Source organism: Molossus molossus, unplaced genomic scaffold (genome assembly GCF_014108415.1).
Source record: "Molossus molossus isolate mMolMol1 unplaced genomic scaffold, mMolMol1.p scaffold_m16_p_21, whole genome shotgun sequence".
In the NCBI taxonomy this organism is placed as follows: Eukaryota; Metazoa; Chordata; class Mammalia; order Chiroptera; family Molossidae; genus Molossus; species Molossus molossus.
Window position 1 is genome coordinate 3843883 of NW_023425357.1, and position 13013 is coordinate 3856895.

General features: G+C 55.5%; 2 protein-coding genes across 3 annotated transcripts; one reads left to right on the forward strand and one right to left on the reverse strand.

The window, feature by feature from the left end:
* Window positions 1-466: 466 nt before the first annotated feature.
* On the forward strand, window positions 467-6879 carry LOC118639345 (leukocyte immunoglobulin-like receptor subfamily A member 3). The gene is made up of 10 exons (XM_036275716.1): window positions 467-800; window positions 982-1266; window positions 1685-1996; window positions 2219-2500; window positions 2808-3107; window positions 4378-4491; window positions 4843-4885; window positions 4965-5002; window positions 5223-5275; window positions 5901-6879. Exons 1-10 carry the CDS (start codon window positions 596-598, stop codon window positions 6069-6071), a joined length of 1803 nt encoding a protein of 600 aa, XP_036131609.1. The 5' UTR covers window positions 467-595; the 3' UTR covers window positions 6072-6879.
* Window positions 6880-7396: 517 nt separating this feature from the next.
* Window positions 7397-11456, reverse strand: RPS9 (ribosomal protein S9). 2 transcript variants are annotated; one of them, XM_036275712.1, is made up of 5 exons: window positions 11380-11456; window positions 10986-11107; window positions 10644-10766; window positions 8699-8885; window positions 7397-7649 (listed from the first exon to the last, which is right to left on the reverse strand). In XM_036275712.1, the coding sequence occupies exons 2-5, from the start codon at window positions 11080-11082 to the stop codon at window positions 7472-7474; spliced, it is 585 nt and encodes a 194-aa protein (XP_036131605.1). In that variant the 5' UTR covers window positions 11083-11107; window positions 11380-11456; the 3' UTR covers window positions 7397-7471. The 2 variants fall into 2 exon arrangements, with proteins under 2 accessions (XP_036131605.1, XP_036131606.1); XM_036275713.1 differs by lacking the exon at window positions 11380-11456 and adding an exon at window positions 11301-11375.
* Window positions 11457-13013: the final 1557 nt, after the last annotated feature.

Here is a 13013-nt window from a genome sequence, read left to right on the forward strand (position 1 = left end):
CAGCCGTGACTCCCCAGAGCCTGGCCAATGACTGGACAGGGTAACTGCTCAGTAGATATTGCCTGACGGATTGCCCAATGAGAGAAGGGAAGAAATTCTCATTTACATAGGCTCAGGAAAGGGAAGTGTCTTACCCAAGGTCACAGACATTCTAGAAAAGGCAGTCAGAATTGTAGCAGAAATTTGGGGGGGGGGGGCTCCTCTCCTGCCTGTTGTTCTGCCCTCATGTCCTGGGTCAGGTGTCATCCTCTGGATTTGAGTTTGGTGTGAGGTGGAGGCAGACATTGGGGGTTGGCTGAGACTCAGGTCAGTCTGAAAGGTCTCAGAACCAGCTGTGTCCTCTGGCACATCCTTCAGGGAGGGGCTACTTCCCTTCCTGTGAGGCCATTGATGAGGAACCCATGACATGTCACACAAAGCCTGGACCCTGTCACATCCCATGCATCCGTCTGTCTCTCAAGATCTGTGAATTTTACTCGTCTTTTGCACACTGAGGACCATGGGAGGAAGCACCATGACCGCGACCCTCACTGCCCTTCTCTGCCTCTGTGAGCTCTGGGGAAATGCAAACTGATGGAGCCCCCTGCCCTCCCAGATGCTGCTGCAGAGAAACCCCAGGACTCAGGACACTTCCTGGGGCCAGGACTTTGGGGGAGGAGAGGTGTGCTCAGCCCCAGGTCTGCCCCCCAGAGCTCAGGGGCCCAGACCAGGCCTGGAGCTTCTACGTGTGGTTTGGGATGGTTCTCACAGGAACTCTCTTCCAGGGCTGTGTCGGGGCCCATGGGACCAGGTACAGGCAGGTGAGTGCTCCCCCAGACCTCCTGCTTCAGCACAATGACCACCCCGTCTTCCCAGGGCAGCTGGGGGAGATACGGGGTTTGGAATCATGGTGACCAACCTGGGAGGGGCCTTGGAGTGACAGCTGGGGAAACACAGAGGGAGAAGGGCTCCCCTGACATTTTGTGTCTGATTCCTTTCCAGAAGTTGTCCCCAAACCCTCCATCTGGGCGGAGCCAGGCCCCATGGTCACCAGAGGAAGTCCTGTGACCCTCTGGTGTCAGGGGTCTCTACACGCTACTGCCTACATTCTATATAAAGAGAGGGGCTCTGAGCCCTTGGATACGAAGATCCTACAGGAGTTCAGCAACAAGACCGGTTTCCTCATTGAACCCGTCAGACAACAGCATGCAGGGCTCTACAGGTGTGCGTATTACATCAGGAACAGACTCTCACAGCGGAGTGACCCCCTGCTCCTGGTGGTGACAGGTAGGGGAAACCTGGGTGCCCTCCCCAGTGTGGCTCCCCTCACACTACAAAAGGAAGAGTGGGCCCTGGCCAGTTTGGCTCAGCGGTTGGAGCGTCGGCCTGCAGTCCGGAGAGACCCGGGTTCGGTTCCCACTAGGGGCGCGTACTTCGGTTGCGGTTTGTCCCCGCCCTGGTTGGTCGTGCGGGTGGCAGCCACTCGATGTGTCCCTTCACGTCGATGTTTCTCTCTCTCTCTCTCCCTTCCTCTCTCTCCCTCCCACTCTATCTGTACAAAAAATGGAAAATATCCTCGGGTGAGGATAAAAAAAACAAAACAAAAACAAAAGGAAGAGTGGGCTCAGGGGGACCTCACCCCACAGTCCACACTGGGAACATGTGGATGATGGTCCCTTTAACACGGATCCCCCTTCTCCCCCAGGAGTGGACAGAGCACCCTCCCTCTCAGCCCAGCCAAGCCCTGTGGTGGCCTCAGGAGGGAGCGTGTCCCTCGTGTGTAGCTCACAGGACACATCGGGCACTTTCCATCTGCTGAAGGAGGGAGGAGCTGACCCGCCCCGACACAAGGAACCGCAATCAAGGTCCAATGCTGGAAGGACCTATGCCCAGGCCACCTTCCCTGTGGGCCCCGTGAACTCCTCCCACGGGGGGACCTACAGATGCTATGGTTCCCCCAGATCCTACCCCAATCTGTGGTCACACCCCAGTGACCCTCTGCGTCTCGAGGTCACAGGTGAGGGGACAGACCCTGTGCAAACCCATCTGTTTTCTGGGCCCAAAATGACTGACCTAAGTAATGCCCAGTGGAGCCCTGGGGTCAGGGGGTCAGTGACACTGGCCTCTGGAGGACAGAACCTCAGGCGGGAGGTTTAGGGAGGGACAGGACAGGACTCTCCCTGCAGCCCCAATGGGCAATGGGGTATGAGTCCCTTGATGCCATGTCCCCTTCTCCCAGGTGTGCACAGGGAGCCCTCCCTCTCGGCCCAGCCGGGCTCCCTGGTGCTGCCTGGAGATAGCCTGACCCTGCAGTGTGGCTCAGAGGCTGGCTTTGACAGATTCGCTCTGACCAAGGACCAGGGGCTCACACACCCCCAGCGCCTTGTCGGGCAGCACAGCCCCAACTTCCCCCTGGGCCATGTGGACCACACCCATGGGGGCCGGTACAGATGCTACAGTGGACACAGACTCTCCTATGCGTGGTCGGCCCCCAGCGCCCCCCTGGACATCCTGGTCACAGGTGAGGAGCCCAGCCCTGCCCCTGTCCTGACTGTCTGCTCAGGGCGCTGGGGACAGGGTCCCCTGGTGATGCTGAGGTCCAGGAGAGGGTCCTGGGGCAGAGGCTGAGAAGGGGCAGAGGTGCAGAGGGAGGGAGTGAGGAAGGCGGAGTGAGGGGCTCAGACATAGAGACACCCACCCGGGGACACTGAGAAGAGCTGAGAAGGATCACAGACAGCGTCCCTGGGGAAGGACATGATCCCTCAGCTCAGGGTCAAGGGTATGTGGGAGGGGGCAGCTCTGTACACATCACACCTTCCCCTCCCCAGGAATGTACAGGAAACCCTCCCTCTCCATCCTGCCGGGCCCCTCAGTGCCCTGGGGAGCGAACGTGACCCTGCAGTGTGGATCTGAGATCTGGTTTGACACCTTCCACCTGCACAGGGAGGGGTCTCTGGATCCCCCCCAGCACCTTCCTGTGCAGAAGATGACTGCACCCTCTCAGGCCAACTTAACCTTTGGTCCTGTGACCTCAGCCCACAACGGCACCTACAGGTGCTATGGTTCACACAGTGCCTCCCCCTACCTGCTGTCACACCCCAGTGACCCCCTGGATCTCCTGGTCTCAGGTGAGGACCCCCAGCCCTGCCCCTTGCGTCCTCATGGTCAGTTCAGGACCCAGATCACAGGCCACCATGGGCTGCAATAGCAGTGAGGGGGTCACAGGAGGGGCAGCCAGAGAGGACCTCACCTCCCAGAGGGATGGGAAAAACCAGAGCAACTCCCACCCCTGCCTCATCGTCACCCCCATCCCGAGGCCCAGACATGTTCCCGGTGGGCAGAGGGAGGCTGGAGAGACTCAGACTGACCAAAAGGAGAAAAGGCCAGAGGCACCCACCCCGACCCCCTTCCGTCTCCAGTCCTGAGTCCACACCCTGAGAGACCAAGACAAGAGTGGGGACTAGCAGAGGCCTTGGGCCCAGAGAGGACAAGACCCCCTGCTGGGGCATGGCTGGTCTCCCAGGGGCCTGGCCGACATACTGGGGACCCACAGGGCTCCAGGACTCTGAGGCTGGCAGGTGACAGGTGGAGTGGTCATGGCAGAGCGAGATTCTGTGCCCCCACCCTGGGGAGGGGCAGCCAGGCTGAAGTGGGGAGGAGGAAGCTTCCACCCCTCATCCCCATTTTCATCCCCAGGAAGTTCTGGTGATTGGCCCCCCAGCATGGAGTCTGACCCACAGGAGGGTAAGTGAGGGTCTGTGCGGAGGTGGTGGTGGGAGGGTTACTGCTGGTCTTGGTTCAGCCACTTCTTGGATGACGGCCTGAGACCAATTGCGTCTTCTCACCGGAACCAATTCCTCCAAAGACCTGCTGGACACTGAGTGTGCGTGACTGTGTGTGTGTGGTGGGGACAAGGGCGGTGTCTGAGCTCTCTTCATAAACCTTCCAAGGAACCCCCAGTGAAGTCAGGAAGCCACTCCCCTGGTTCGAGTCCCAGCTCTGCCCCTTCCCCTCCATGGGATTTTACACAATCTGTTCCTCCCGAGTCCTAGGGTCCTGGGCTGTGGAACGCCACAGCCCCCAAAGTGACCGCCCAGGCACACACACTCCATGTGCACACAGGTCCCACTGCGGTGGGTTGGGTGTCAGTCTGCAGAGTGGGAGGTGGATCTGGGCTGGGCTGGAGAGGGGTGGTGATTGGGTTTGGTGACACGTCTCTGCACAGGGACAGGTGACTAACCTCTGAGCCTCAGTGACATGGGCGCTGGGGCACAATCCCTGGTGCATGACTGTGTGAGGTGCGAGGGATGAATGAGAGACCCCAGCACCTGCCTCGCACACAGTAGGTGCTCTTTAAATAGCATCATTGGCTCATTCATGACGTCATTCATGTCCAAGGTCTCCCGTGGTACCTGTACGTCCTGATCGGGGTCTCGGTGGCCCTCGTCCTGCTGCTCTTTCTCCTCTTCCTCTTCCTCCGACACCGGCGTCAGGGCAAAGGCAGGATGTCAGGTGAGTAGGGAATGGGGTGACCTGGGTCACAGAAGGTCAGAGGGAAACCAAATAGATGGGAAGGTCAACGAAGAAAAACCTCCTCAAGCGTTTCCCAACAGGGGAACGATCTGAAGAGATTAAACGTGTAAGCATTTTCGTATTCTTTTGGCTTTTTCAACCTCATGAAGTTTCAAAACATAGGCAACTTTTGTTTTTTATCATGCAGAACTGCTCTCTCTTCATTCCGTGTGGAGGTGGGAGGCGATTTTGATCTTTGATCTTTTCAGTTGTTGGGTCCTCTGCAGATCTCGGTGTAGTCCCAGGGGAGGGCTTTAGGGTGGGCTGGAAGCTGACCCCACCTTCCCACAGTGGCTGCAGCGTCGGAACCCAAGGACAGAGGCCTGCAGAAGAGGTGAGCCCTGTCCCAAAGACACCGAGTCCCACCTGTCCCACCCCCTCTCAGCCCCCTAACGCTCTGTCTCCTCCCCCAGCTCCAGCCCAGCTACTGAAGTCCAGGAAGAGAACTTGTGTAAGGGGGCGGCGGGGGAGACGGGCCCAGAGAACATGGGTGTGGGTGGGCTGTGGAGACGGAGGGTTGGTTGGAAATGGTTCTGGGCTTGAAGGTGAGACAGCGCAAGGATGATACTGTGTGACCTTGGCCATGTCACTGACCCTCTCTGGGCCTCTGCCAGGTGAGGTCTCAGGGAATCTTGGCAAGAGATGAGAAGGCCTTGTTCTGTCCCCACCAGATGCTGTCGTGGAAGACACACGGCCTCAGGAGGACAGACAGCTGGAGACTCAGGTGAGCTCCATCTGGTCCTGCGCAGGGCATCCACACCTCCTTGTCCACACACTAAATCCAGTGGACACGTCCGCCTCGCACCACTCAGCCCTGGGCAGCCCCTGGCTTCCAGAGGCACACCGCTCTGGGCCGCTCAACACCACCCTCCCCTTGCCCTCCTCCGTGGCCCCTTGGAGCTGAGGGCTCATGTGGACACGGAGGGGCTGAAGGTCAGGGCTGAGCGGTCTGAGCCTGACACAAATGGCTGAAATCCAAGCCATTGTCTCTCTTCTGGCCCAAGGACCACACAGGTGATGGACGACAGGCTGTGTATTCGCCCATCCTAGCAAGCGGACAGCACTCCCTCGAGGGGAGCAGTGGTTCTGACTGTCCCTCCATGGTGATGCTCCACATCCAATTCCTATCTCCCCAACACAACTCACACCTCCAACCTCTCAACCTCACATCCTTCCTTCCCTAGACCCCCAAAGATACGATGACTGACAGCAAGGCTAGAACCAAGACCACCCCTTCACCATCTCCATCAGAGCCCTGACAAGGAAGGCCCCCCAGAACTGTGTCCGTTCCTCCCTGGCCTCAGGCTTCCCCCACCCTAACTACGCGTCTTCATTCTCCCCCACTGCAGGCTGCAGCACCTGAAGACCCACAGGACGTGACCTACGCCCAACTCAACCACTTGAGCCTCAGACGAGAGACAAGTGCACCCTCTTCCTCCCCATCAGAGCCCACAAATGAGCCCAGCACGTACGCTGCTCTGGCCATCCACCAGCCCAAGAACCTAGACCCCACCCTCTAGGGAGGGGGTCTGCAGGGACCCTGGAAGGCACAGGAGCTGCCCCCTTGGACACTCAGCTAGTAGCCCCCACCAGCCTGAGGACATGACATGCCCCCAGCAGCTCCAGGACTTTGGGAAGTTGACTGCTCCCAGGACCTGCATCGTTCCACAGGTGATCTCCAGTCCCCACCAAAGTGACCCGGCAAACTGCAAGGACCCCATGGGATTGCCATCAAGGCCTTGATTGTGCAAGTGGCAACCTCGGGCTAGGGAAGACTACTGCCCAGCCACTGCCTCAGAGCCCAAGTCCCCACACAGGGACCAACCACAGGGCACAAGGTGGCTGCAACACTGAAGGGTTGCTCAATTCCGATTCTCATTTCCTGAGACCCAGCCCCTTTCTACCGGGCCTGATGCAGCTTCTCAGCAAAGAAAGGGAAGCCTGCTCCCCATGTCTTCATACTCCCAAGTACAGGGGGAGGGGTGCCTTTCCACAGGCCACTAACCCATGCCCCACTTTAAATCATGACACAGAACTGGGAATCTGCCCATCAACCATCTGGTAACAAGCTTTGAGATGAGCCTGTAGATCATGTCCACCGCTGCCAATTAAAACTAGCCAGCAACCTGAGGTGGACCAAACCAGATCAGCTCTCAGCTCCCACCCATCTTACTCTGACTTCTTGCCAGGGACCAGGGTAAAAGGGCTGGAGATGGGACCTCCACTTGCTTCCTCTGCCTAGAAAGTTCAGCTTTCAGAACTTCTGTCTCGTCCGGTTTTGTTCAGAATGCCTCTTTTAACTTCACTGAAATTAAAATGATTTGCTTGCCAGTCAAGTTAACACCAGGTTTTAACTCAAGGACCTTCCCCCTAACAGCCTTGGTTTCCCTCTGTGATGTTGGTGTGAGTCTTCTGTCCACTAGTGCAGACCCCACCCTAGGACAAGGACCCCCACCTACAGTCACAAGATTCTGATGCCTTCAGCTTCACATACTGAAAGTAGACAGACAGATCAGCAGGCCCCTGAGCGAGAGTGACATGCGGAATCATGAGGCATTCCCAATTTTTTAATGAATAGTAACTAGACTTTCAGGGGTGATGACTTTGCCGTGTATACTGATGTTGAATTCTATTTTACACGAAACTTCTAAAAACAAAACAAAAAAAAGCCCACAAGGCTCTGACCAAACCAGGCTACCCAGGCCCCCTCTGTGCAGGAGCAACACGACAGGTGTGTGAACTAGCTCCAGGCAACCTGGTGAGGAACCCAGCCTGTGCTGCTTCCTGCTACACCGGCTGCCATGTTCAGAGCGCGGAGGAAAAGAGGCACAGCAATAGAGACCAGTTGCAAAGTGTTGATCTGTTTTATTATCTGACTGGAAAACTAGATACTCAGCCAGTCCAGGGGGGATAAGGGGGCCTAATCTTCCTCCTCATCATCGCCGGCTCCAGCCCCGCCCTGGCCCTTCTTCGCGTTCTTCCTCTTCACGCGGCCCGGGCGGCCACCCCCGTACGGGGAGCGGAGGGAGAAGTCGATGTGCTTCTGGGAGTCCAGACGGACAATGAAGGAGGGGATGTTCACCACCTGCTTGCGGACCCTAGAGGGAGGACAGCAGGTCAAGGGGGGAAGTAGGACCCCAACATGGACAAGACACCCCTCTCCTCTCACCCGTGCCTTGCAGATGACAGGGTCAGCGCTACAACTGCACTCATACAGCTAAACTGGCAGGGCCTCCTAACCCCATGGCCTCCGGCGTCCATTTAATCCCTACAGACACTTTCTGAGACAAGCTTCTCTCATCTCAGAGGGGAGGAAGGCTCAGAAGTAACCAACAAGACCACAAAAGAACGAAGTGAGGTGGCAGCGTATAAATCCAAAATCTGACTTTCAAATCCTCTGAACTGTGCCAAACGCTGAGCTTCATTATCCTGCAGCTAGACTGTCCCAGAAGCAACAGCCCAAGACTAGGTTCTATGAAGTCACTTCCAACAAGAAATGTGACTGAGGCTCTAGCCTGTAAGCTGCAGGGGTAGCAGAGGGCTGAGGCAGCAATTGAGTGCACAAGCATCCTGCCCACGTACTGCACAGCTCCCCTTGAAAAGTGCCAATTTATAGGAAGGGCAACCAATACCCAGATAAAGACCCACTGATCCTGACTGGTCACTTCAGTGCACCAGCTGCCACCCTGGGCCAGCATCTGCACCACATCAGACCCTGGACTGTGGTCAATTTGCCAAGTTAATGCCCACGGTGCAAGAATCCAACTAGAATAGGGTCTGGAATGACCTCACAAGTGGGCCCCGGAGATAGCGGAACCCACCCAAGTCAGTTGAGGCCCAATGACTTCTCAACTGGGGGACACCAGAGCTGTTACCTGTCCAGGTGCCTGCATGCCTGGCAGAGGCCTTCGCAAGGTGTACGGCTCAAGCCGCAGTGACCCTTGCGCTGGACTATGGGGGGTGAGATGGCCCCAAGCCCCCCACAGGCTGTTTGTAGGGGTCAATCTGCACCCTCAAGGTGAGCGCACACCTTTGTCACCTCCAAGGGCTGCACAGGAAACAGGGACAGCAGGCTTAGTGAGAACCTTCAGAAGCAATGGGGGAGGGGATGAAGAGGACAACTTGGGGAGCCTGGCAAAGGTAGTACCTGATGTGACGCTGGCGGATCAGCACCCGAGCATGGTGGATGGACTTGGCCAAACCCAGCTTGAAGACCTGTGTCTGCAGGCGCCTCTCCAAGAAATCCTCAATCTTCAGGCCCAGGATATAATCCAGCTTCATCTTGCCCTCATCCAGCACCCCGATGCGGACCAGGCGCCGCAGTAGGGCATTGCCTGGCGAGGGGAGGAAGGAAGCACAAGCCAGGGTTCAAACTGACCTCACACTTGATGGTTTCAAGTCCTCCACCTCAGCAGCTCCATGTCATGCTGATCATGCTGATGGGTCATTGGTGAACTACCAGCTAATTCTGCATAGGACTCAAGGTACCAGCTATCAAGTAACTCATGTGACCCTCACACAACTGTAAGGCGCATTCCTACGGCTACATCCCTCTCACCAAGGAGGGCGGGTGACTGCACAGATGTGTTCTCATCTGGGAAAGAAGGGCCTGCCTCAGAGTTGTCAGGAAGGAAAAACTAGACAATTCCTTGTAAAGGGGCTTAGCATTCACCTCCAAGACTAGGGCTGCTGTTACCCAACTATGATTCCTGTGACAAAACATGGGGATAAGAGCTAATATTCTGGAGTTAAGAAAGCCCTGCCCATTTCACCAGAGGCTCAGAGCTAATTAGCACCTTGACACTGAAGCAAAGCCCAAAACTTTTATCCTTAGAAAGGATTAGTTTCACTTTTTAGGAAGTAGCTCTTAGAATCTTTCATTATAGCAAAAACAAAACTCAAGCAAAATCCAGAACAACAAACCCACACTTACCAGGCACTTCCTCAAGCCCAGGGAGAGCTGGCTAACTTTGTGGGCAATTCAGTGCCAAAGGGGCCTTTGTCAATATGGCACTGAAGTGCCTTAGTTTCTGATCTGAGAACAGATATAATACCTGTCCTTAAGCTGCTGTGCAGATGGAGTTTACACCCAAATGTTGGCTGCTGGTAAGTTAGTCTTTTTAACAGATGAGACTCTGAATAGGAACACCTCCAGTGGTAGAACTCCCAGGCCCCGCCTCCCCACTCTCCTGTGGCTAAATGGCTTTGTTCACTAAAAGGGAAGATACCGACTTCCCCTTGCAACTTCCATTTCTGCTCTGAAAAACCACATTCCCTGGATACCTACCCATCATTTCTGCCCCCATGACTGTCATCTAAGCACAGATTTAAATGAGTTTCACTGTGACTAGCTCTGAGTTCTGATTTCAAAACCAACTGTGCCCGGCTCCCTACCTCTGGGATAAAGGCCCACCCAATACCAATGTCCACGGGGGAGGGGATTCTGGAACTTTCAAGAGACAGTCAAAGGGAGGGCTCCACCATTTGTTCAAGGTTTCTGTGCCTTATTTAACATAAACGAAGACCTTAGGAAAAGGTACACTTAGCCAATCCTTAAAAATATCAGCTATTTTAATATTACTAACATCTTACAATCTCAGAGACACTATTAAAATTTGAGTGTGATTGTGTCAACCTTCCATTAACTTCCCAGCTCAAAGTAGAAAATTAAGACCCTTAAGCAAGAGTCTAAATGTTCATCCCTGTGACACCACAAGCTCTCCTGTTCAGGTCTTTGCTAAATGTCACCTAAACTGTCCTTGACCACCTCACTAAAGCAGGCAAATGCACACAGCCAAGTCACCTCCCTGCAATCACCATCTGACATCTCAGAAATTTCACTGTCTAGTCCCACCACCTGCAGAACCATTCTGTTACACGATATACAGCTATAGCCAGGCGCCCCAGGTAGGAATGGCATTATTAGTTCTAATCAAAAGCCAATTAAGCCCCAATGATTAAGTAAAACAAGATCACCACATAAGGAACATGCCGGATTTGGATCCAGACCCACTTTTCCTACCCCACGACTCCCATTACACGTCAAGCTAAAAGGCTGGCTTCACTTGTTTCCTGTGGCCTCCCATACACACCTTCAAACAGGCGCCGTTGGTCTTTCTCGTCCAGCGTCAGCAGCTCCCGGGCAGCCTTGCGGATCTTGGCCAGGGTAAATTTGACCCTCCAGACCTCACGTTTGTTCCGGAGCCCATACTCTCCTGCAGAAATAAATAAAAGTGGGGGTGGCGCGAGTTGACAGGTGAACGATCTGTCCCCACGGACCAGTGCAAAAGCTGGATTAACTAATTCGAGACACAGAAAAATCTTAAACAGTTCTGATCTTGGGGAAGAGGACGCACCGAGCACGTGGCCGGCCTCACCCACGCGCTAACCCTCCCTCGACCCCGGAAGCCGAAACCCTGCGTTTGGCCCCTCACCGATCAGTTTCAGCTCTTGGTCGAGGCGGGATTTCTCGAAGGGTCTCCGTGGGGTCACGTATGTCTTCCGACAAACCCAGCTCCGGGCCACCGGCATATTGGCTGCGCTCGCCTGTCTACGCCTGCGCAGGAGAGAAAACTCGAGCGTGAGGAACGCGAGCGGCGCCTGCGCGGTAAGACAACTACGCTAGAATCCCGCGGCGCCCAGAGATCTCGCGAGAGCCGTCCCTAGCGCTACCGTGACCGAAATTACTCCGCAATCGTGTCGCCGTCCTGTCCAACCACTCTCATCTCACCCCCCCTCAACCTCTTCACCTTCTTTATCCAAATTCGGAAGGCCCGCGCAGCCTTACACCCCACGCCCGGACTGGAAAGCACGCTAAACAAACCTCACCTAAGCGCAACCCCGGATAACTGAGAAAGAGGCGCGCACGCGCCCCCGCCGCGCTTTTATAGCCATGCCGCCGCCCGTGACGTCATCGCGCACGGCGCACGCTGCACCAATCAGAAGAGGCGTCGGCGGGCGGAAAAGCTGCAGCGCGGAGAGGCTGCAGCAGAGCGCAGTTTGCTGAGCTGGTGCGAGTGTTTCGCTACGTGACGGGGACTCGGAACACCGACCACCCGAGGGATGGGGCCCTGTCTCCGCCCCTGGGTGGAGACTCAAGTCCAGCCAGCTGTCCTCTGAGTCGGGTACGACGTCGGAGACGTTACCTCCACCCTCTGTAGACCTCAGCCGGCTACCGCTCTGTGAAAAGCCCTCCGGAGGGGGCTTCGCGCACGCACAGCTGCTTCCGGGAGGTGCTCCGTGGATTCCCTGAAGGAGGAGGGCGTCGTGCGTCCTGTCAGAAAAACGTCGCCCCGAAGCTTAGGCAGAAGCCAGCCTGGCCTTTGGAACTCTGGCCACAAATCTGGGGGAAGGAACGCGGAGAGCGAGGAGCCTCGAGTCGCGGTTGAGGGACTTGCCTGAGGAGAAACAGCTCGGTTGTCCATCGTGACAGGATTCCACTCACTTTTGCCTTCTTTGGATTTTGCAGACAAAGAAAAAAAAAAAAGATCTGGGTAGAGATCACGGTGGTCCTGGCCACCTCTGGGGACAGTCGCCCTCCCTCAGCTGTGCCTCATTCGTTTATTGAGCAGCACAAGGAACTGCTCCACACGGCGACGTAGAGCCGGGAGTGAGACAGCCCCGCTGCTCATGGAGCTTAGTCTTAGGGGAACAGAAAAGTAAGTCGAAGGAAGTAAATAACTTCAGAGTGGGGTGCCATGAAGAAAATAAATTACCGAAGGAAATGGTGCTTCAGATAGGATAGTCTGGACACTTTTTTTGTTAATCCTCACTCACCCTTTTCCATTGATGTTTAGAGAGAGTGGAAGGGAGGAAGGGAGAGAAACATTGGTTGGGGTGGGGATCGAACCCGCAACCCAGGTAGGTGCCCTTGACGCTCTAACCACTGACCCACACCAGCCAGGGCCAGGCGGACTCCAAGGAGGTGACAGTTTTTTAAGCTTGAGACCCAGGGATTAAAAAGACTTGGTGCTGCACTGGCCGGTTTGGCTCAGCGGTTGGAGCGTCGGCCTGCGGTCCAGAGAGACCCGGGTTCGGTTCCTGCTAAGGGCACGTACCTTGGTTGCAGTTTGTCCCTGGCCCTGGTTGGGTCATGCTGGTGGAGACCACTCGATGTGTCCCTTTCATGTCGATGTTTCACTCTTTCCTTCCCACTCTATCTGAACAAAAAAATGGAAAAATGTCCTCAGGTGAGGATAAAAAGAAAGAAAAAAGACTTGGTGCCTTTTTTTTTCTCTCATTAAATTTTCTATATTGACTGTTAAGGGGAGAGAGAAACATTGACTTGCTGTTCCACCTATCCATGCACTCAGTGGTTGAGTCCCACCTGTGCCCCCACCAGGAATGGAGCTTGCAACCCTGGCACATCCAAAGGACACTCCAACCAGCTGAGTTACTTGGCCAGAGCAGCCTTGTGCCTCTTTATCAAAAACAGCAGTATATATTCCCCTTCCTTTATATTC